The sequence below is a fragment of the Enhydra lutris genome, unplaced genomic scaffold (genome assembly GCF_002288905.1).
Source record: "Enhydra lutris kenyoni isolate GAN:26980312 unplaced genomic scaffold, ASM228890v2 scaffoldscaffold13, whole genome shotgun sequence".
Classification (NCBI taxonomy): Eukaryota; Metazoa; Chordata; class Mammalia; order Carnivora; family Mustelidae; genus Enhydra; species Enhydra lutris.
This window is the reverse complement of record NW_019154097.1, coordinates 38,330,698-38,353,613: the sequence shown is the minus strand read 5'-3', so window position 1 is coordinate 38,353,613 and position 22,916 is coordinate 38,330,698. Positions and strand designations below refer to the sequence as shown.

General features: G+C 66.6%; 1 protein-coding gene across 1 annotated transcript in view; it reads left to right on the top strand.

Moving 5' to 3' along the window:
* Nucleotides 1-22,916, top strand: part of LOC111146039 (retinoid X receptor alpha) — a 70,741-nt gene that overhangs the window by 30,839 nt on the left and 16,986 nt on the right. Inside the window, exons 2-4 of the mRNA XM_022501410.1 lie at nucleotides 14,056-14,321; nucleotides 19,526-19,676; nucleotides 19,772-19,951. Of these exons, the coding sequence (XP_022357118.1) occupies nucleotides 14,112-14,321; nucleotides 19,526-19,676; nucleotides 19,772-19,951 (541 nt within the window). The 5' untranslated portion in view covers nucleotides 14,056-14,111. The remainder of the gene's footprint in view (nucleotides 1-14,055; nucleotides 14,322-19,525; nucleotides 19,677-19,771; nucleotides 19,952-22,916) is intronic.

The window sequence follows — 22,916 nt, the reverse complement described above, 5'->3', positions numbered from 1 at the left end:
GCTGGCAGCATGGGAGGGGGCGCTGGCAGCATGGGGGGGCTGGCAGCATGGGAGGGGGTGCTGGCAGCGTGAGGGGTGCCCTGTCTGCCCTGTCTTCATAGCAGCGAGCACTGGGGCCGGGGGCTGGCCGGTGGGGCAGGTTGAACTCCAGTCTGCTGGTGCTGTCCCTCTGTCCCAGGCCCTGGCGGGCGGCGTGCCCATCTGCACCAGCTGCGGCCTGGGCTGCCGCGTCTCAGATTGAGGAAACAAGGCTGGGGTCCCTGTCCTTTTCCCAGAAGTGCTGGTTTCAGCCAATGGGAGCTGCCTGTGGTCACAGGTGTCTGGGTGAGGGTGGTGGGCCGGGCAGGCCCTGGGAAAGGGGAACTCGCCCGCTGGGCTGGTGTGAGCGTCACTTGCTCCGGACGCCGGCGGCTGCCTCGTGGCGACGCTGGTCCTTCCGCGCCTCCTTTCCCTCCTGGGCCCCTGCCGCCCCTGTACCGCCGCCCTGCATTGTCGGAGGCCGTGGGACCCCGAGCCAGCGGGCCGGGGGCTGATGGGGCCTCCCCCATGGTGGGACCTGTCACCCACACTCACCATGAGGCTGCACCTCCTGGCCTCTCTCTCGGGAGGGGGCCTGGCCTGGCGGCCTGGGGACCACAGGTGGCTGGCAGGTGAGGCCGGGTCTGGCAGTCCTGGGGGCAGCCTGGCCTGTGTGCGTGGGCACTGGATTCTGGGGTGCGGTGGGAAGGGCGACCACCTCTGGGGAGGGCTTCTTGGGGTCTGGCTCACTCCCCGTTCTCACTGGAAGACTAGAGGCGGGGACCCGTGGAACGAGTCTGACTGGAGGGGGCTGTGGATAGGGAGGAGGCCGGCAGGGGGTGGGGGGTGGCTGGTGCCGGCTCTGGCGAGAGGTGAAAGGCTACAGTAACCCCTTGTGCTAATGGGGGGCGTGCCCCTGCCTGTCCCGGCTCTTGGCCCTAGAAGAGGAGCAGGGGTGCCCGCGTGGTCTGCACTTGCCTGTGCTGGGGTCGGTGTTGGTGGCTGACTTGCCTTCGTAAATGTCCCTGGTGGGACGCGGTCTTCTGTGCCTGGGATTAGGGGAAACCGAGGCCCAGGTGTGTAGCAGGGAAGGGGCTCAAACAGACCTGGCTGGCGGGGGGCGGGGAGCTCAGACCACCAGGCCCTTTAAAGTTCTCGGGCAGCTGCTGGACGTCGGACTCTTACTGTCTCAGGTTCCGGCTGGCGTCTTCTGTGTCAGGAGCCGTGGCTTGGCCTGGCCTGTGCCGTGTGGACGGTGTAGGGAACTCCAGGGTGTTGGCCCTGGAACGCGCAGCTGGGTGCGGCAGTGTCCTGACTAGGGGCCGCCTGCCCCTGACATGCCCTTCGCAGGCTTTTCCCACGCTCTGTGGTGTCTGGAACCGAGGGACGTGCCCAGGGCACGCTTGCCCTGCACCCTCATCCTGGGGTCGGCTCTGGCCTGCTGGTGACCCAGAGCTGCACCTGCCTCTGCCCTCTGCGCCGGGCCGTCCTGGCCGAGTGATTGTGAAGGTCCGCTCGAGGTCGCCCTGTCTTCCTACAGCAAAGAACCTTCTGGCATGTGTCTTGGAACCAGGGGCTCGGTCTTTCCGGCCTTGGAGGTGTCGGCGGGGTTTGGGACTCCGTCCCTCGGACAGCTCTTCCTTGGGGGTGAGAACGGTGTGTGTGTGTCTCTTGTCTGCCTCCAGGCTTGACCCCGAACGGACCCCTTCATTTCTTGGCTCTGGCTTCCATACCTGTAAAATGGACCCAGGTAGAGAATTTTCTAGGGCTGTTTACCTTTTGTCACGACAGACGTTTAAAATCATGTAGTGATTTTTACACAGAACCTGTCCCGAGCCGTGGGGCCCTGTCTGGGCTCCTGAACAGAGGCTGGGGCACCGGTTCCTGTAGCTGGGCGGCCCGCGGTGCGAGTGTGTGCGGGGTGTGAGCGAGGCTCATCGTGGGCGCCGGGGATGGGGCCAGGCTCTCTGAGCGTCCTGCAGGCCACGCTCCCCGGCTTCCCTATGGACGGTGTGGCCCGTGGCTCTGGACCCGTGGACCCGGCTGCTGGGCGTCGGTCGCATTTGTTGGCTTCTCCCATGGTCCCCTGCTAGTCACCACCCGGTCCCACATCTCGCTTGTTCCAGTTCTTCGTTCCTGGGAAGCCCCCGAGTGGTGTGTCAGCCCCACGTGCAGTGTTAGGCCAGTAGGGAGGCTTCTGGGAGTCAAACGCGCGAAGCTTGTAGCCTCTGGCGTCTGTGGCCGCTGTTTGAGCACATCAGGGCTTTCTCCATGTTTCTGGGGTCTTTCTGCGCCTGGACCTGTGGTCTTCTGGCGTCTGAGTAGAAGCGGCTGTGCCAGGGGCCTCTTGGTACAGGGAGGGCGTTCCAGGTGACACCGCTGGGTGCTCTTGGGGCCAGGTGCTGAGGGGTCCCCAGTCAGCTGGCAAGCCGTGTGTTCGTTGGGGGGGGGGCTCCAGGCCCTTTGCCCACTTGGCCAGGCCGCTGCTCCGTGGACTGCTGGGTTTTGGGGATTGGGGTGGGTGTGAAGTCTCGGAGGCGTGTTTCTGGGCCCTGCTTCTCCCTCTCAGATGCCGAGAGGGTGTCCCGACTCGCTCTGGGTGGAGTGGGAGACGGACGCTGCTGTGTGCCGGGCTGGCCTCCTCCCGGCCTCTGCACTCGGCCTTGCCTGCTGGCTCCCCCGCCCCTGAGGCTGGACCACACTGAGCTCCAGCTCCCCAGGGCAGGGGACGGGTCCCCTGGGCTTCTCAGCATGGCCATGCCACTGGGCATGCACATTGGTCACCTGGCTGGTCCTGGGGTGGCTGGTCCCCAGCCCTGTTGCCCCTGCACCCCTCCCCGCACTCCGGGCGTTCAGAACTGCCCATCATTTGTAGTTCACAGAGCTGTTTGCAGATAGTCCCGAGGACCGTGGCCGACAGTGGAAACGTACTTTCCCCAGACCCCTCCCCCACGGTGACTCTGGGGCTTGTTTGTGAGACTCCCAACAGGTGGACGCTGGTGAGCTAGAGAGGCCCGGGAGGGGGCTTGGGGGCAGGAGGTGCGAGGGTAGAGGCCCTGGCCTCACTCAGCCAGTGTGGCAGAGGCAGGAGTGCTGGGGCACCAGGGGGCCTCAGGCCTCCACGATGGGCCAGGGGCTTTGGAGTTTGGGGGTATATAATGGGGAGCTATGGCAGGTACTAGCAGTGACCGTGGGCTGTGGCCAGTCCTGCTGAGTGATCAGCAGGAGGGATGGCTGCGGACTGGGTATGCGGAGGCGGTGATTGCCAGTCTGTAGCCAGGCCTGAGCTTGGCTGCTTGCCACTGTCCTCTGGACCGGGGGCTGCTGAGCACTTGTGGGGGGCCCTGTGGGGCGGACGGAGGTCGTGATCGCCCAGAGCCCAGGGAGAGGCTCTCATGGGCCTTCTGTCCCTCCGTCCGTCTGCCCCCTGTTCTGCTGGAGACGCGGTGGGCTGGGTGCAAGCGTGGGTGCTCCCTGGGGCCTGTTCTGGGTTCCTGGGGCAGGGGACTGCTGGGGATGGATGCTGCTCGTCTCCCTCCGTGGCCACACCCAACCCCCAGGGACGTCCGTAGTCGGCATCCTGGTGACATGGTTTGACGTTTGTGCGGACAGAGCCGAACGAAGTTCTAGGCTCCGCCAGGCCTGGCCCCGTGCTTGCACGGCTCTCTCTGGGTCTCCGTCTCCCCGCTCCCTGCCCAGGCTGGCAACCCGGGGGAGGAAGTCGAGGGCGGGGGCTGGCACACGGCAGGGCCCCAGTGGGCGGCTGGGTGAGCAGTTGGCTCTGAGCTGGGGATCCAGCCCAGCCCATGGGCATCACAGCCAGGAACGCGGCAGTGAGGGGTTCACACGTCAGGCCCCCCAGAGGGGGCCCCGTGGGGCGGTTTCTCGCCCAGAACGGGAAGGAGCTGGCAGGGCTCTCAGGTGGGGCAGGGCAGGGGTGTGCAGAGGCTCCTCTGGGTGGGGATGGGGGCTGGGCGGCCGCGCCGTGCAGGGGAGCACCCACAGAGGCCCCGCCCCGTGGAGGGGAGGCGCCCCTGCAGCCGCTGACCCGGGGAAGCCCCGCTCCGGCAGGCAGGCGTCCTGTTCTCAGTCTGTCTCACGGGCGAGGCCCTGTGCCCGGGCTGTACCACTCTGCCTGCCGCCCCCGCGCACGGCTGGGCCCGGCCTGGGGCTCCCAGCTGGGTCAGTACAGTGTGGGTGAGCCTCGGCCCAGGGGACGATGCTGTGTGGCCAGGGTTCCCGGCACATGGTGATGGGGGGCCTGGGATGCCCTCCGGAACCCCTTGGGAACGGAGCAGATGCCCTGTTCTCCAGGGACTCCTGGGTTGGCCTGGTCCTGCCCGCTGCATGGCCCCAGGCAGCCCCGTCCTGGGGGCTTTGAGCATTTGTGCCACGTCCGGGAAAGGGGGGTGCTCTGTGGGCAGAAGGGGGCCTTGGGGTTGCCCCCGGGGTGAGACCCATGCACGCTGGGCCCAGAGTTTCACCTGGAGCGTCCCCTTTCCTTAGCCATCCCAGAAGTCCCTGACCTGGCACCCACCTGCCTGGAGGCCCCGCTCCCCACCGAGGCTGGGCACCGTGGGGCAGCTGGGCCCTGGGCGTCTGGGCGAGCGTGTCTCAAAAACCAACGGGGATGCAAATGAAAAGTAGAAAACCAGCCGGAGTGGGCAGAGAGCGCAGGCGTTCGGCGACAGAGCAGGGCCTCCGGGCCCGCCGCCTCGGAGCCAGCCGTGGCAGCACAGCTCAGAATGAAACAAGGATCGTCTCTTTTCCTGTTGAAGAGAAGGGCTCAAGCAGCCCGTGGGCTCGGGGCCCCTCCCGCCTCAAGGTGCCAGGCCACACGCGGGCTTTCACCAGGAATCCCCCTTCCCACCCACCTTCCTCCGTGGCTGCCGTCTGCGCTGCTCCCCGCCGGGCCTGCTCCCCGCAGGAGCCCCTGCCTGGCCCCGGAGAGGTGAGCGTGCTTCCCGCTCCCGCCACTCCGTCCCCACGGTGGGCCTCGTTGCCGGCCACTGGGTTCTGTGGCACCTGCAGCTTGGTGTCTGGCCACGCCACTGGCCACGGGGCGTCTTTGTGAGGGTTGGGGGGCCTCAGGCTTGGGAGGAGCCTCACCCCCTGAGCCCTCTCCCTGCCTGTGGAGGAGCCCCCAGAGCTCCTGGGATGGCGCTGGCCGGGTGGGTGTGCTCTGCAGGCCCTGCCTCGGCTCCACGTGAGCCACGCGCGGCGTCTCTCTCCAGGGAGCCTCGGAGCCCCCGTGGTGCCACGTGGCAGGCTCGCGGGTATGGGGAGCTCCGTCTGACTGTGGCCGGTGCGGCGGCATCACTGCAGGTTGGTCGTGGCTGCCGGCTCCTCTGTGCGCCTTTTGTCACCCCCTTTCTGCGCCAGTGGGCCCGGGGGTATCAGCTGCGGCTGCTGCTGGTCTCTCTGGCAGGCGGCCCGTGTCAGGCCACCGCGTGCGAGGTGTGGCCCAGCTGTCGGACAGCAGCGTGGGGCATTCTGCCTGCGGTGCCCAGGGACACGGGTGCCCCGGCCAGCCTGCCGAGGGCTCTCTGGCCACAGGGCTGGGAACTAGCATCAAAGGCCGGGGACGCAGCATTGTTGTTCCAGGTCCTGGCAACCAGTGCACTGTCCTGACGCCCTCCTGGTGTGGGCTGGGCCGTCCTCCCCTCGGGGTCCCTGGGATGGGTGCGTAGCCCCATCAGTGAGGCTACCCGAAGCCTTGTTGCCCTCCCCCCACACCGTCATCTCTGGGGTAGAAGGATGTGTGCATCTTTTGGTAAAATCAGATGCCTTGGAGCTCTCCTAAAAGGACTGGTCTCAAGATGGGGGGGGTCCTAGTGGGCGACTGTTTGGCTGGAACTCTGGGGCCAGCATCCTTTGAGGTTTCTGCCTGTGGGATGGATGGAGAAATAGTGCCCCAAAACAGGAACCCAGCTCAGTGCTCGGGATGGGACTCGCCCATCCCACAGTCGCTGACCCAAGACCACCAGTCCTGACCACTGCCTGTCCACAGTCCTAGGCCTCTGGGGCCAGGTCTGCCTGCTGGTGGCCACCCTGCCTGTGGTCACGTAACTTCTCCTGGAAAAGCCGGCCCTGCTGGGAGCTCTGGGAGCCCCTGCAGTTGCAGGGGAGAGGGAAGGGAAGGTGGGGAGTTGGCATTTCCTGAGCCTGTGTTTGGGGGCATCTGTGTGCTGTGTAGGTCAGAACCAGGAGGGAGGTGTCTGTACTCTAGGCCGTGTCCCCCATTCCCCTGAAGCCGTGAGCAGCCTCTGGGATCTTCTCTCTGCAGCACCCAGGGGCCCAGGGTGGCCTGGTGAGGATGGGGTGGGCCAGAGAGGCAGGGCTCTGGGGGCAATCCGGCCCCACCCACCAGGTGCCAGGCCGAGGTGTGCCTCGCACCCCCACTCTGCTCCTCTCCTTGTGTGGGTCTGAGCTGTGAAGACTTAGGGGCCATGTGCTGCTCTGAGACTCCCATTCGTCCTCCGTGCCGTGATGGTCCGAGCAGGGCTTCCCGAGGCTGGGCGCGTAGCTCAGCCCCCAGGGTACCCCAGAGCGTGCCCGCCGCAGGCCTCGCTGAGTGCTGCCGGAGTCAGGGGAAAGGGTGCAGATGCCTTTGGTTGGCTCTGGCCGCGCCTGATGTAGGGGCTGTGGCCATGAGGACCAGGGGCGCAAAGGGCGGCCTCCAGCAGAGATGCTGGCCCTCGTGCCCCCGGGCTTCAGTGCTGTCGCTCCTCAGCTCTTTTTGGAGCACCTTCCAGGCCCAGGGGCTGGCTGGCTGTCCCAAGGGGACCCTCTCCTGGGCACCCACTTCTCCTGTGCTCCCTGCTTCCCCCCCAGTGGCTGGACCTGCACCTGCTGCCGCTGGGCCTGACCGCAGTGCCTCCCGGGACCAGTGGGCCGCGCCGCCCCTCTTCTTCCCCTGCCCCCACCAGCCCTGGCCTGCTGGGGATGGCTGGCCCGACCCCGAAACGCCGTCCCTTTCACTACTTGTGGCAAATCCCATTGAGCGTCAGGTACTGAGTGTGCCACCGTTGCGTGTGCGGTGTGGCAGGGCGGGGCTTTGCCCAGGGAATGGGTGATGGTGATGGCGGTGATGATGGTGGTGATGGTGGTGATCGCCATGGTAACACTGCTGATGGTAGCGGCGATCGTGACGGTGATCGTGACGGTTCTGCTGGCGACGACGGTGGTGACGGCGGGGCTGATGGTGGGGCTGACGGTGGGGGTGGTGATGGGTCATGACGATGGGGACGGTGACAGTGGTGGTCCTGGGGACAGGACAGGTGTGTTTGTCGTTGAGTGCTCGCCAGATATCAGCACTGATGTCCTGCCCTGAGCTTTATTGCAGAGAGTGGTTTCCCCATTAGGTCCTTTGGGCCTCAACGGGGCGCGGCCCGTGAAGGGCATTGCCCGAGCTGTTTCCTCAGGGCTGGGGGGTTTGAAGACGGTCAGCACTGAGAGCTTTAGGTTGCTGTCTTCTGGCTCCAGATCTTGTGTTACCAGTCCTGTCCTCACACCCTGGGGGGCCGTGCGGGGCCCTGGGGAAGGGGCCTGATGGGGCCCCATAAATTCGGGCTGCCTGTGCCATCCCCGCCTTCCTATCTCTTTCCCCTGGGGGGCGGCAGGCGTCTGACCAGCCATGCTTGGTGCTGGGTACCTTCCTGTGTTGGGGCCCAGGCCCCTTTGCCTTCACCTTGTAACTCCTCCCTCCCTCCCGTTTCCCGTGCTCCCGCTCTGAGCCAGGCCCTGATCCCATTATCGGGGGCCAGGGTGGCTCCAGGGGCAGTGGGACGAGGGCGGGCAGAGGGCTGAGCTGTGAGTTCCAGGGGGAGAGCCCAGCTGCGTGGCTGCTTCTGGGGTGTGGGATGGGAGCCGAGCCCCTGCTGTCCCTGATCTGGGTGGGGATTAGTGACCACACAGGTGGGTCTGGCATTTCCAAGTCCTTGAGGTCTTATGCTCAGCTGGTTCTGGAGCCCTGAGCTCCCAGAGGTGGTGGGCAGATCAGAGTCCAGAGGCCTGAGCTGGCCCAGCGCACCTGGGGTCACTGAGACATGAACGCTTGGGGTCCCCAGGAAGCCTCAGACCCTTCCTGAGTTTTGGGTGGAGCCTCTGCCTGCTGGGTCCACCGTCTCTGGTCACTTGGGCCCCCCACAAGGCCTTGGGGCTGGGGGAGGTCATGGTGTCTGTCCTTTATCTAGCAGAGTGTCCTGTCTGTCCCCGGGTCTTTAGTGTCCCCCTGCCTGCCCCCCCTTTGCTCCCGGGCCCCTGGGCCCCTCTGCGCGTCGCAGAGGGCTGGGTGGGGCGGCGCCGTGAAGCCGTACTTCAGAGAAGCCAGCTGGTGGTCTCCGGGGGACCTGTGGGGGGTGAAGTCCCTGTCGGGCGCCCAGGAACCAAAAGCCCTTGGAGCCGCTCGCGGTGCACAGGTGGGGGCAGGTGGAGGAACGCGTGTCTTGGCTCACCGTGCCCCTCCTCTCTCCCTCTCTCGGGTCCGCGATCTGGGTGGATCTGGTCCACTGCGGGCTCCGTGTAGAGCGGGGCAGGTCCCGAGTCCTGGCCGCTGTGGGACCGTGGGCTTGCTGAGCTGGCCAGAGGGTGGGCCTCCGAGGCTGCCTGCCTCGTGCTCCCCCACCCCCACACCCTGCCCCGAGGCCTCTGGTGCTTGGGGCAGGGCAGGAGCAGCCCAGGGCTTCTCTCGACACCCTGGGAAGGCCCAGCTGACCTGTGTCCTCCTCAGCAGGGGCTGGGGTTTGGGGCTGGCCCCACTGGTTTGGGACAGGGCAGGTGACCCCAGAGGAGCTGAAATTTCAGCCGCAGCCACCTGAGCCATCAGCTGACATGCGTGGGGCGGCCGTCGGGGGCCATGCTCCGTGGGCTTGGGCGTGGCGGGGCCCCTGCATCTCAGCCCACCATTTGCAGGCTGGAGAGCGGCCACCACGCTAGCCTCTTGCCATGGGTACGTTCAGTGTGCAGGAGGGGAGACAGGCTACGCGGGGCTGGGTCCATGCACCCTGGGGGCAGGCAGGGGTCTGCTCCTACAGGGCCGGCCCAGCCCCAGCTCCCGAAGGCCCCTCACCCTGCGGGGCCTGTCGAAGCTTCCTTCCACCCCCTCCGTCTGTCCCAGCCACCCTCAGCTTCCCCCAAACCCAGACGCTCGCCGTGGTCCCCACCGCAGTCCCTGCCGGGCGGCCACTTCTCCCTCCCCCGGCGGCGGCGGCAGGGGAAGCAGTCCTTCCAGAAGGTGGGGGCTGAAGGTGGGTGTCCCGGGAAGCTCCCTAGGCCTGCCAGCGCCTCTACGTGGGGTTTCGGTTCCGGGGGGGGGGGGCGGGTCTCCAGGCAGGGACACAGAATTGCAGAGTCTGGGGGAGCTTATGCTCAGAACCCAGTCTTGTTTGTCCTGGGGTCTTCTGTGCCCCTCTTCCTCCTGGGCACCTGCTCTCCTGCCCCCTTGCGGTCCTTCTGGCCCCCCTCGAAGCCTTTGGCCTATGCCCGCCCATGGGACCCCTCCTCACACTCCTTCTGTTGGACCTCCTGTCTCTCCCCACCTCTGAGCTCCCCGCTTGGCTGGCCCCGTGTCCTCTTCTCCACTAGACATGCAGCCCTGGCCTGTGGCCTTCCTGGACTCGGCCCCAGTCGGTTCTGCAAGTAGGGCCTTGGAGGAGCCCTGAGCTGTCCCGGAGGGGGCGGAGTCCCGGGGTGCACCCACCCCCACCGCAGTGGGGCCGGCTGGCATTTCCTGCCACATGCCCCTGTCTACCCTGTGGGGAGCAGAAAGGCATTGGTGGGGTTTCCCAGCTCCCTGCTGTGGGGTCCCTCCAAAACCCTGTTCTGGAGGGAGCACACGGAGCTCAGGGATTTTGGAGGGTGGTGGAGAGAGTCCCTCTCTCAAAGGGGCCTTAGGGGCCGCCTGCTGGGCCATTCCTGAGCCGTGGATGTAGTTTCTGCTTGCCCGCGGCTCTGATGGGGAGCTCACCACCCCAAGAAGCAGTCCCGCCGCTGTCCATTGCCAGGAGTGCTTTCTTTATTTGACACTTTACCAAATACAGCTCTTCACCCTCGGGCTCTGGGGTCCAGGGAGGTCCTGGGGCTGAGACCCCAGTGCGTCCCGTCTCTGCCCCGTGGCTGATGCCGGCCTCCAGGTGTTAGCATTTTAGAAGCAGTTCTGTGGCCTGAAGTGCTTTTTGTGCCAAAAGAGAATTCTGTCTGCCACTTCTTCCATGTAGCCTTCCTGGACTGAATCTGGCAGCCTTTCCATGTCTCTTCACCCATGTTGGGGCTGCTGGGCCTCCCCTGTTTGGACAGGGACCTGTCCTTCCTGGAGGTCCCTGTGAGCTCCCAGGCCATGGCCTCCTTCCCCAGTCTCACTGATTGCTCATGGTCCCAAAGGGGTGCATGCGTGTGTGTGTGTTGGTGTGTGTGCGTGTGTGTTCGTGTGTGCATATGTGTGTGCGCGTGCGTGTGCATACTTGTGTTCATACGTGTGTGTTCGTGTGTGCATATGTGTGTGCGCGTGCGTGCATGCGCAGTGTAAGGGGCATGGGGTGCTGAGGGTGTGAGGTTTGGGGTTCGGGCTTTGCCCCTCCCTCACAAGCCCCTCTGCATCCCTGGGGCAGGGAGCCTGCGTCCAGTGTCCTGCAGCCGCACTGAGCAGGGGTCAGTTAAGCGTGTGGTGACCAGCCGGTGACAAAGCCAGAGCAGGTTCAGAGTATGGCTTGTAAAGAACAAGGCCTGAACGTTCCTCTGCTTCTCAGTGGGTGGGGGCGGGTAAGGGGTTTGGCCGAGAGGAGCCTTGCACGGGTGTGGAGGGGGGCGGGCAGGGCCTCTGCAGGCAGAGGATGTGTGGGCTTTTTTTGCCTTTTCTTTCTAACGTTCCCTTCCTGGCCAGAGTGTCTCTTTCCAGAAGACTCCAGAAAACACACCCAGCCCATTGTCACCCAGGCTCCGGGAAAGTGTCTACTGTGGATGCTCTGTGTAAACAGGAAACACCCAAAGCCAGGGAGGGGGGTGGGGGGGCATGTACTGGTGGGGGCTGGGGACAGCAGGGGTCCTGAGGGGGCACGGGGTGTGGGGGGACAGCAGGGATCCCGAGGGAGCACGAGCTGGTGGGGGCCGGGGACAGCAGGGGTCCTGAGGGGGTATGTGTTGCGGGGGGACAGCAGGGGTCCGGAGGGGGCACACACTGGTGGGGGCTGGGGACAGCAGGGCTCCCAAGGGGGCATGCACTGAGGGGGGCCGGTGTAGCCTCCAGACTCAGCAGCCCCAGAAGCTCACACTGGAGCAGTTGCTGGACACTTGAGCCTGTGCCGTCCAGCCGGGGCGGGGTGGGCCACACAGAAGCTGGCGGTGGGTGCTTCTTCCCCTGGTGGCTACCCCCCTCCTGGTTCTCAGACTTGGGCTAGGGGCAGGCAGTGCCTTGCGGGGCTGGGCGCTTTGGGGTGCAGCCTGGCCCCTGGCACTCAAACAGGCCTCTCCCTCCCTCCCTCCCTCCCTTCTTCCTTCCTTCCGGCCAAGCTTTCTCCTGCCTCTCCCTCCCCTTCCTGGGGGGAGCACCAAACAAGCAGCAGCTCAGGCCCGCAGGGTGGGCGGTGGGTGGGCGCGGGCCCCGCAGTTGGGAGCTGTGGCAGCAGCAGATGCTCCTCCCAGTGCCTGTGGCGACTGGCTGCACCCCTGCACCCCGCCCCTTGAGGCGAACGGCCCCTGAGCAGCCCTGCGGTGTCCCGGTCTGATTCAGGCCCCCCTGGGCCCCCGGAGCACCTGGGCGGGGGGTGGAGTCTAGGAGTGGCTGCTGGGCTTGGCCCCGGCATCCTGGTCTCCTTCCCGCTTCTAGGAAGAAAGGTGCGTGGGGGTGCAGGGACGCCCTTCTGGGCCTGGGAGCCCCGGGTGCCCTGGCTGCCTGGCGGGGTCTCCGTGCTCTCCCGCGGAGCTGGCCGCTGATGCTGTTTTGCAGAGTCCATCTTGTCCCCCTTCGCGTCCACGCTGAAGTCAGAGAGGTGCCCGTCCCACTGCGTGGAGGGGGCAGCCCTGGTCCAGGCCGTGGCTGGCTTCTACAACGCGGGTGTGTGTAGACAGGGAAGCCCAGGCTTGGGCAGGGGTGAAGCCGGCACCGGGCCCTCATCCAGGGCTGGCCGCAGGCTGGGGAGGCAGACCACGGTGGGTCCCTGTTTGCCTGGTGTGGGGCAGCTGCGGATTTCTGCACTCACGCCTTTGGGCGAGGCTCACGCCGGCGGTCTGTGCCTCGGTCTCTGTGTCTGTCTTGGATGGGTGGACACGGCCGCAGGAGCCCCGTGGTTCAGACACTGGCAGCCTGGCCTGGGTCCGGTGTGTACAGACACCTCTCCCTGCCTGTCCGCTGTCGTCAGCCCCGCTGCTGCCCTCTGGGCTTTCTGGGGAAGGTATGGCCCTCGAGGCACACGTGTTTAGGGCACTTTGAGACCAACAGGGCAGATCTGTGGTGCCCACCCCCACCCTTGCTGACAGGCGTTGCCGGCCCCCAGTGCCGCTGGGGTTCTAGTTTTCGTTCTCAAGTTCACTGAAATGGGCGATCTCCGATTTTGTGAGTGACTGGCGTTTCCGCTGGTTCGGCTGAGGCTGGAGTCAGTGGAGTCAGGGTGCCAGAGGCTCGCCCACCCCCAGCTGGACCGTGGGATTCCAGGCCGGCTTCTGCGCCTCCGATCCCACGGAACGGGGAGGAGGGGGAAGTGTCCTGCGGGCCAGGGGCTGCGAGGCGGAAGCGGGTAAATGCTTGCGGGGGCTGGGCCTCTGGTGGGGTGGCACATCCCCGTGGGACCACCCCACCCTTCGGGCTGGCCACCCCCAGCATCTCCGGGGACAGGGTCGTACGGCCCTGATAAGGGTTTTGGCCAGAGTCACGTGTGCCACATCTTAGCTGGGCCGCTTGGTCGTGGTGTCCCGCCGCATGATGGGGTCTGTCCCCCAAGACTCAGGGGGGCCTTTGGAACACAGCTGCCCCGAGGTTCAGGGAGGCAAGTGGTCCCCGGAGCCTTGAGGGGCGCAGCCGGGTTGGGCCCTCTGAACTGGGGTGTTGTGGGCCAGGCCCGTTTGCAGGTGGGAAGGCTGAGGCTGGAGGAGGGGCCCGAGGGCGTTCTGCGGGTGGAGGCAGCCTTGGGCTCCCTGGCTCTGCTGCTGTGCTGGTGCCTGCCCGTGGGCAGTGGATTCGCCGCCCGAGCCTTCCTCTGGGGGAGCCTTCTTCTTGCAGAGTGTGGGGTGGAGACCTCATTAGCTCTCTCGTTGGGGCTTTGAAATCCCCGAGATGAAAGCATGTGTGGGAGGTCCCAGCCTCTCCCCGCAGCCTCTGGGCTGGCACACACCCCAGCCTGTCCACGAGGCCCCTGCGGAAGCGGGCCCGGGCACATCGGAAGCGGGCGTCTCTCCGGGGCCTCGCGGGTTGAGGGGCCGTGGCCGCGGCCGCGGGGGTGTCTGGGCAGGCGTGGGCGGGGTGGTGTGTTGAGGCCACAGAACTCGGAGCGGGGGTCAGCCTCCTGGCAGACGTGCTGTGCCCCGGGCAGCTGTGGCACTCGGGGTCCCGGCGACACGTCTGCAAGCCGGGCCGGACGAGGACTCAGCACGCGGCTCTCAGCCCCGGGCACGGGGTCCGCCTCGTGGACGTGGTGGGCACTCGGGGAGCGGCAGCCTCATGGCCCTTACTGTCACGGCCCACCTTTAGTCCTTCCCCTTGGGCGCACGGGCAGAGGGGCCAGCAGCTCGTGGTGAGCAGGCGTTCCAGGTGGACAGGCGGCTCTCTGGCCTCCTGGCCTGGACGGGCACCGGAGAGCCTGCCGCTGGCAGCTGTCCCCTGCTCGGCCTGCGCCCCGCGGCCGGGGCTGGCGGGTGTCGGGGGGCAGCTCCTTGCGCTCCGGCCTCCTATTGGCAGGAATCTGCGGCATGAACTGTTAGGCTCGCCGTGGGGTTAGGCTCACCATGGGGGCACCGGGGCCTGGCCTCTCTGTGGCCTCTGTGCCCCGTGGGGAGCAGGCTGGGCAGTATAAGTTCCTGACCACCCTCTTCTGGGTTCTTGTCTTACAGACTTCTCCACCCAGGTGAACTCCTCATCCCTCAACTCCCCGACGGGCCGAGGCTCCATGGCCGCCCCCTCGCTGCACCCCTCCCTGGGCCCGGGCATCGGTTCCTCTCTCGGCTCCCCAGGACAGCTGCACTCGCCCATCAGCACCCTGAGCTCCCCCATCAACGGCATGGGCCCACCCTTCTCGGTCATCAGCTCCCCCATGGGCCCCCACTCCATGTCAGTGCCCACCACGCCTGCCCTGGGCTTCAGCACGGGCAGCCCCCAGGTAAGTACAGAGGTGGGACCCCTCCTGTGGACCCTGGGGGCGCGCACTGTCATTTCTGCCCTTTGCCGCTGGGAAGCAGAGCCTCAGAGAGGAGGCTCCCGCCTGAGTTTGAGGCCGGCTCTGGCCGACTCCCCAGCCCTGGACTCTCAGAGGTCATTAGCCAAGCTCGCTGCAGCTGGCCGTCTGTGCCAGTGGGCCCCTGCTGTCAGGGAGCTCCCTGCTCCCGGGGCCCGGCTCTGGAGGTGGGGGCTCTCTGTGTGTCAGGTTGAACCCGCCTCCCTGGAGCCTCTGTCCCTTCTTGGCCCTTCGCTCCTGAGCCTCTGCTCAGCCCACACCAGGGGCTTCGGCACCCCTGGGCCCCGATCCCAGGGCAGAGACGCGCAGGCTCCGTGCAGATGCACCCCCCTCAGACCAGGCCCCGGACTCCTCCGCGGGGCTTGTGGTCTTTCCCACAGTCATGTGTTCGGAGCCGTCTGGCTTTCAGGATCGTCCATGAATCAGGAAGCTGGTGCCCGGCAGGGCCTGGCTCACTTCGGTTCTTGCGACGTGGATCCTGGAAGCCTGGCCCACCCTCTGCGGGGCACCTCTCATCCAAACCCAAACCCCTGCAGAGCTGTCCTGAGCTCTTCTGGAGGTCCCTGCATTGTGAAGGGGCCCCGGAGCCCAGTCGGGCCTCTCTTCTCCCAGCTCCATGTACTTCCCGGTGGATTTCTGCTGGGTGGATGGGAGACCTGCCTGAGTCCTAGCTGTCCTTGCTGGAGTAGGGAGGGCCCTGTTCCCCGTCCAAGTGCAAGCGCCGCCCTTCTTGCCCCAGTAGGTGAAGGCCCCCGTAGTGGAGGGTCTGTAAACCATCTCCACGGAGCCTCAGGATGGCCTGTTGGGAGGCACTTGAAGTGCAGGCGTCCCTGCCCAGAGCCATACATCTAATTGTGCCCGCCGTGTCCCAGGGGCTCCCAAACCCCCTACTGCCATGCCACCTGCAGGGCAGCCCTCCTTGGCCCTGGCGCGGGTGGCCTGGGGCACCCCTGAGCCCGCCCGCTGCCCGTCTGGCTGGGCCTCTAGTGCTGGCCTTGGTGCAGGATCTTGTTGGCTTTTCCAGAGTGACCTTGTCAGCCCTTGGTGGCCGAGGGAAGGGGGCAGAATAGCTAGGGCCCCTGTCAAGTCACCTGGGCCCCAGAGCAGGCAGGAGGCCTGAGGTGCTGGCATGCAGGAGCCTCGGCTGCCTGCCTGGGCCGGGCCAGGTCATTTTCAGCACGGCCGCCCCACCCCCACTCTTGCTGGCCGCACAGCGCCGTGCAGGGAGTGAGAGGACACAAGGAGTGGGAGCCCGCACCTGCCCCTTGGGGACTGTGATGGAGACAGGCACCTGCAGACCCTCAGCCCCACGGGGGTCCTTGCCGGCCTTAGGCCTGCCACCCGTCCCAGACACCCCGAGGGCTCGTGCACAGCAGGAGCCCGGCGGTGGCAGTGACGCCCTTCAGACCTTGGGGGCACCTGCCCCTCGGTACCGGTCACCTGTCTGGAGGCAGGGCGGCGCGGTGCTAGGGAGTGATGGGTTTCGGGACCACATTGTCCTGTTCTGTTATTCTCTGTGCTCAGCCTGGTTCCTGGCACTTAGTGGGTGCTGGTGGAACCCAGGTTGTGCGTGGAAAGGGGCCCCGGGTCCCATGAAGCTGACACGGAGTCAGGGCAAGAGTTGGGCCCGGGGCAGGGCCGGAAGCAAATCTGTGTCCCAGATGCTCATTACTGCCCTGTGGTCGGCCGCCCATCTGTCTGTGCGTCAGTCCGTCAGGCGGGCCACAGTGAGCTCTGCCACAGTCTGTGCACCCCTCCCCCCGCCGTGCTTGGCCTCTCTGGCTGCCCTTCCCGGGTGGGCCTCCGTCTCCCCTGAACCCTGCCGCCAGCCCCACGCCCCCGTAGCTCCTTCCTGGAGCGAGCGCAGCTTCTGAGTTTCAGCAGCCTGTCTCGGAGACCTGGGGTTCCCCATATTCATGGTCATGTGGGTGGAGTTCAAAGGGGGGCATGCCCCACCCCCTCCCCAAACCACAACCGCGAAGTCATGGTTGCCAGAACAGGGAGGTTCCCTGCTGTTGTTGGGGGAGGCCCAGCGCTCTGCGGAGGGCTGCCCGCTCGAGCCCACAGCGCTGAGGGAAGGGGGAGTCAACACCCGAGCCCACCCCACTTGGCCCGCTGTGTGAGCTGGGCCGAGTGCCCAAACGGCCCCGCATCTCTTCCTGGTCTGGGGGCTCCATCAGCGCCAGGCCCAGGAGCGTCCCCCACTCGTCCCAGAGCCTGCCCGCTGCACCTGGCCCACCGTGGGCAGCCCCGCGTCCAGCCGTCTCCAGCCCAGCGAAGCTTCCCCGGTGCGGGATCCCCTCGGGCCAGCGGGGCGGCCAGTGCTGAGGGGTCCTGTGGCTGTGAGGCTCTGGGACGGGGCGACCAGGTGAGGTGGGTCATGCTGCAGGGTTTGCCCCTGCCTTGCTGGCAGCGTGAGGCCGGCGAGGCCGAGGACCTGCTCCGTGTGTGGCGGGCCTGAGCCTTCAACCCCGCTTCTGGCTGTGGGTGATGGCCTCCCCCGTGGGTTGGTGGGGAGGGCCTGCCGTGGGCTCCGGAGGAAGGGCGTGGTGGGCGCGGAAGAGAGGAGCCTCGTGAGGCGACAGGAGACCCTGGTGGGGCATGGAGGAGGCAGGTGGCGATTTTAGTAAGTCCTGGAGGCTCCGGTGGGAACTGAAATAGATGCCCAGGGTCTGAAAGGGGAAACGAGACGGGCCCCCACCCTGGCCACAGCACGCGGCCATCGGGCTCCAGCGTGGGGCTCCTGGCACCGTGGGTCTCCTCAGAGGTGGGGTGGGGTGGGCTACAGGAGGGGAGCAGCCCCTCGTAGGTGGGGGGCTGGGGAGGGGTGTGTGCAAGGTAGAACAAGGCCCCGGGAATCGGTTTGTCCTCTGTCCGGGAGCTGTGAACCCAGCCAAGGCCCATCAGCTTGGAGCTGGGCAGGGGGAGCGGTGTGGAGAGCGAGCCCAACCCCAACAGCCTTGCCCTGGTGGCCCTATGGGGACCACGTACTAGTTGAGGCAAAGAAACGAAGTGGGCAGCTTGTGTTGAGTGGGGTCTCCGGCCCAGCCCTCGTCTCCCTACACGTGCAGGGGCTCCTCGGACGACTACTTTCCTCGTGGGAAGCCTAGGCCCGGGAGGGCAGGGATGCCCCGGCACGTGGTCCGGGGCCACATCACTGACCGTCCGTCCTGCCTGTGGCTCCTTCCCATGTGGGTCCCCGGCCAGCCTCCTCTCTGCTGCAGCCCTGCCTCAGTTTACCCAGGGGAAGCACCAGTCCCTAGGGCCTGCATGCACATGGGAGGCTGGGAGGGCAGGTGGCCCACTATCTGCCCAGCATGCTGTGGGCAAGCGTGAAAGAGGAAATGCCCAGGTTCCTCTCCCTGTGCTCCCAAGTGGACCCAGCCACACGGAGACCTGCCCAGGCTCCCACAGCACAGGGACAGGCCTCCTGCTCTCGTGTCCTGGGTGGCTCCCTGCAGGTGGGTCATGGGGACCAGCTGGCGGCGCCCCCTCCTGGAGGCCGAGCACTGAGGCAGCTGCCCGGGTGTCCGCTCGGCTATGCGGCCAGCAGCCCTTAGTCCCGCACACCAGTGACCTCACGGGCAGAATGACAGTGATTTCCCCAAAGGCGCACAATGAATGGAGGGGATGTGATTTGGAGGCCTTGCTGAAGCTGCACTGTTCCCCCTACCCCGCTCCTCCCCTGTACCCACCGGCCTGTGAGCTCCGTGGCACCGCGTCTCTGACCGCCTGGTTGGGGTCACCGAGCGGCTGTGGACAAGCCAGTCTCTTGGGGCCTCGGTTTCCCCTTCTGCAGCACTCGGGGGTCTCCTCGGTGCTCACCACCTGCCACTCTGAGGCCTCAGCTTCACCTGCTGCTCCGCCAGTCCCCCAACCCGGGAAATGGGGGTCGGGGGGGCGTTCCCGCGCTCTGAGGGGTGCGCACATGAACCCGGCGTGGGTGCTGGGGCTCTTACAGACCGCGCCCCTGCTCAGGCCCCTGTCTTCCCTGGGGGGCGCTCCTGGCACCTGGGGACGGAGCAAGTGGGCCTGCTGGCCTTGCCCGGGGGGCTGCTCTGTTCTTCGTGATGCCCCACCCTGGTCCTGCGGGGTTAAGCGTCCTCATGGAGCCGCTCGGCCCAGGACCGAGAACGGGCCGGGGGCCGCACGGAGGCCCCCGCGGAAGGAGGCTTTGGGTGGTTTCTGCTTCGTGTGCCTTGAGCCCACGCTCTTCCTGCCCCTTGAGGAAAGGGGCGGGGGGGGTTGGGGGCCGTGGGGAAGGAAGGAGCCGAGGTTCCCGCTGGCAGGAGGGGCCCAGGGCTACCAGGGGGCAGCATGGCGCCCGCCGCCCTGCCCCACGGACGCCCGCACCATCCGGTTTCCGCCTCCGCCGGGTTTGCAGAAGTGGGGGTGCGGGGGTGCTGCGCGTCTGGGGTCCCGGCACCGGGGGAGACGGGCCGGCCTGTGGGCTGCTGTGGGGAGCGTCTCTGGGTGCTGACAGCAGCCCTGGACTGGACGCAGCAGAACCAAAACTGCTGTGTCACCGCTGTGTCACCGCCGCCAGCTGTTGCCGGGTGACTGGTGAGTTTCCCACGCTTCCTCCAGGAGGGGCGGGGCTGGGCGCCGAGGGGTTCTGGCCTGGCCCTGCACGCCTGGAGCCACATGACCCGGGACCCCCACTCTGATCCCTGCGGCCCCGGCAGGGTGGCCTGCTGCATGGACCCCGACTCTCTGGTCTGCTGGGACCAGGCCTCGGCACCCACCATCTGTGGGTCGGGGTTCCCCCAAGTGCCTGCCTCACGGAGACGGTGGCGAGTTCATGCAGTCTTGTCCAGGGCGTGCGCAGTAATGGGGGGCAGTTCTTAGCTGAGCGAGGGGCAGGGGCATGAGCAGGGCCGCAGGGGTCCTCCCCTGAGGTCTGGGTCGGCTGTGGGCAGAGCAGTCCCCCGAAGCCTGGTGGCCGCTCAGCACAGGTGGGCCCTGCCCCTCCTGAGCTGTGTGGCCTGTGGCAGGCAGGGCACCCCCCCCGAGCCTCGGTTTCCCTCTCTGTAAAGTGGGGTTACGTTGGTGGCTCCCTGACCGTGGGGCGGGTGCGGGGGAGCGTGCTGACACGTGCCCCCCAGACACCCCCGCTTTTCCCTCCTCAGCTCAGCTCACCCATGAACCCCGTCAGCAGCAGCGAGGACATCAAGCCCCCCCTGGGCCTCAATGGTGTCCTCAAAGTCCCGGCCCACCCCTCAGGGAACATGGCGTCCTTCACTAAGCACATCTGTGCCATCTGTGGGGACCGCTCCTCAGGTAGGACGCCGCGGCACCGTGGGACCCCACAGGCGGGGCACAGGGAGGTGGGAGGCTGGCCGGGGCGGCGTGGTCACGGGGGCCTCTCCCCGCAGGCAAGCACTACGGGGTCTACAGCTGCGAGGGCTGCAAGGGCTTCTTCAAGCGGACGGTGCGCAAGGACCTGACCTACACGTGCCGGGACAACAAGGACTGCCTGATTGACAAGCGACAGCGGAACCGCTGTCAGTACTGCCGCTACCAGAAGTGCCTGGCCATGGGCATGAAGCGGGAAGGTGGGCGCGGGCACTGGCCGGGCGGGGGGTGGTGCGGCGCCGCGGCCTGCTTGCCCGGGTGCTCGCTCCCTGCAGGACCTGTGGCTGCGCGGCGGGCTTTGCTCCACCTTCCCTGCACCTGCTGCGTGCCCGGGATCACCGAGGGGCCCGCGTCCGTCCTTCTAGCCCGTTGGTGGACTCGCGCCGATCGAACCCTCCTCATGGTCATGCCATGAGGTCATGGCAACCCGGTGCGTGGTTTCCGGGGCGCCGGGCAAGGGCAGAAGCACTGCGAGGGCCGAGGTGGGAGGTGGGGCTGGGGCGGGAGGAGCCCAGGGTCACGGGTGCCTGTGTGTCCTGAGCAGGATGCTCCGGAGACCGAGCGGGTGTCCCCGAGCTCGCCGAGTGCCGGGGTTGCCCTGGGCCCCTCTTCCTTCTGCACACCTGGCGAAGGCTCCCCGGGTCCTCAGAGCAGTCGGACTCTCAGGCTTGGGTATGGGGGCCCGCTTTATGGACAGCGTTTATTAGGGGCAGGGCAGGGGGACAGCTGGCATGGAAGGTCACTCCCCTGAGGCCATTGAACTTGTTAAGTGACTCAGCCAGACTTGGGCCCGAGCCCTTGGCCCCAGCGTGGCAGTGTGACCTCCCTCTGTCCAGCCTCTCGCTGTGGGCCTCAGTTTCCCCATCTGCAGGCTTGCCGACCGCTGTGTCCTGCTGGATTCCTTCCCTGGGTTACACTCTGCTCCTGTGCTCAGATGCAGCGGGCGGGGGGCCCATCTCGCTGGCGCTCGTACCCAGGGCCTCGTGGGACTGGGGAGGTGCTCTCTGGAATCAGGGGCTCTGTGTCTGCTCCCGTCTGTGCCGCCGCTGCTCCTGACGGGGTCCCCAGGCTGGTGGCCCGCCGCTGAGGACTGTCACCTGTGGTGCCTGTGGTTCTCGTCTCATTTCCTCTTTTAGCTCCACGATTCTTGGGGAGAAGCTGAGACCCAGACGGGCCGTGCGGTCCTGCTCCGGGCCGCAGGGCACAAGCAGGACATGGCGCCGCTCCCGGCAAGGCGAGCCGCGGGGGCCGGCGCTGTCCATGCGGGTGTGTGCCCCCAGGCCTTCTGGTCGGGGTGCCTGTTCCTTGTACTGCTCGGCCCACCTACTCTTCCTCGTGCAGGTGGAGAGGCTGAAGCCCAGAGGGTCCAGGGCTTGTCTGAGGTTGCATGCCAGGTGGGACGCAGGTGTCTGGCTCCCAGTGCTGCCCTCCTTCAGGCTATCCTGGGTCGAGGAAGCACGTGCCCAGCCAGAGGACGTGTACACCTGGCCCCGGTTCCTCCGGATGCCCCTGTAATCAGGGAGGCCTTGCTGGGGGAGGTCCATGCAGCGTTGTTGCTGGGACAGGAACTCGGGCAGGGCAAGCGTGTCGCAGGCAGTAGACCGGTGTGTGCCTAGGTGTGGGGCCTGGGCAGAGGGCTGGGTGCTGGCATGCTGTGGGAGGCTCGGGCTCCCTCGAGGACAGCCTCGCACAGGGCGAGCCTGGGTTAGTGCCCGAGACCGGTTGCTTGCCAAGCTCAGTTCTGGTGCCAGGCGCCACGCTGGGTGCTGGGCGTGAGCACTGAGCTGTGGGCAGGCGTCCACTGACCACGACTGTCACGTTACCAGGCAGCGCCCCCCCACCCCGGTGTGGTCAGTGTCGGTCGGGGAACCCAGCTGCGGGCTGACGTCCAGCTTGATGCCCTAAGACTGCAGGGTGTACGGAGAGTGTGAGCCCAGCCGGAGGGCGTGTGTGTGCTGAGGCCAAGAACACGAGCCAGTAGAGCTGCTCTGCGAGGCCCGGATGCCATTCCAGGCCCCAGAGAGTGACCCTCCCCCCCAGGTCCCTGGATGGCTCCGGAGATGCTGACCTCTTCCTCAAGCCCCCTCAGCCTGGCTGCTTAGAGCCTGGGCACCATCAGACTCCGGCTGCCGCCCCCCCCCAGCCTGTCCCGGGAGAGACTGGGTGATGCCCTCTTGCCGCAGTGCAGCTCCAGGGTCCCAGGGTGGAAGAGGCCTGGTCTGGCCCCTGCCCTGGTGCCCACGGGGACAGGGTGTTGTGTGGAGGGCCTCACTGGGCACCCTGCCCCATTGCCCTGCTGCTGGGCTTCTCGGAGACAGACGGGCTGCAGAGGTTGTGGGGGGAGGGGTCCGGGCTGCCCCCGTCAGCTCGGTCCGGAGTCTCACCAGCCTGTGTCTCTCGCCTCGCTCTCTCATCTGATGGATGAGTCTGGGGCTTTGGGTGCGTTCCTGAGGCAGCACACGGCCCTCAAGACCTGAGTCATGGGCCGTTAGATAAATACCTGATCCCGGCAGGGCCCACCTCTTTCTTGCCTTGTATCGGATTTATAAGTCACAACGCACAGTAAAAACCCTCCCACGGAGCTCTCTCCTGCCCGAAGCACAGCAGCACACAGCTGGGCCCCTTCCCTGTGCTTGCCCAGTGCTCGGGGCCCAGTGCACAGCCTCTGTCTTGAGTGAGTGACCAGTGGCCCCAGTGTGACTCTGGAGCCGGTCCAGCAGGGAGCTCCAGGGTCTCCCAGGCCCCGGGGCCTGTAGCTGGGTGCTGGGAACTACCCCGTCCCCCCGGAACTGGTCCTGAAACTGCTCCTTTCCTCTTTGTTGTCTCGGCGACAAGCTGGGGGCCTGCCAACAGCAGGGCAGCGTGGCACCCAGGGGAGTGGGGGCGAGCCACGCCGGGCTTGGCCTGGAGCATGGAGGATGGGAGGTGTTGGTTTCCAGGCTGGCCTGGGCTGCGTGGCCCTGCAGGGAAGCTTGTGATCAGGGCCCCGGTACGGGCGAGGAAGCGGGCTTGCACCCAGACGGTGTCCCCCAGTGCAGCGCGGGAGGGAGCAGCTCGGGGTTGGCATCCGGACTGGCTGACCCTCAGGGAGAGCTCAGGAGGGGCTTGCTCTGGCTCAGAGTGGACAGAGACCCCTCCTTGGTGCCGGCAGATAGCATCTCTGTT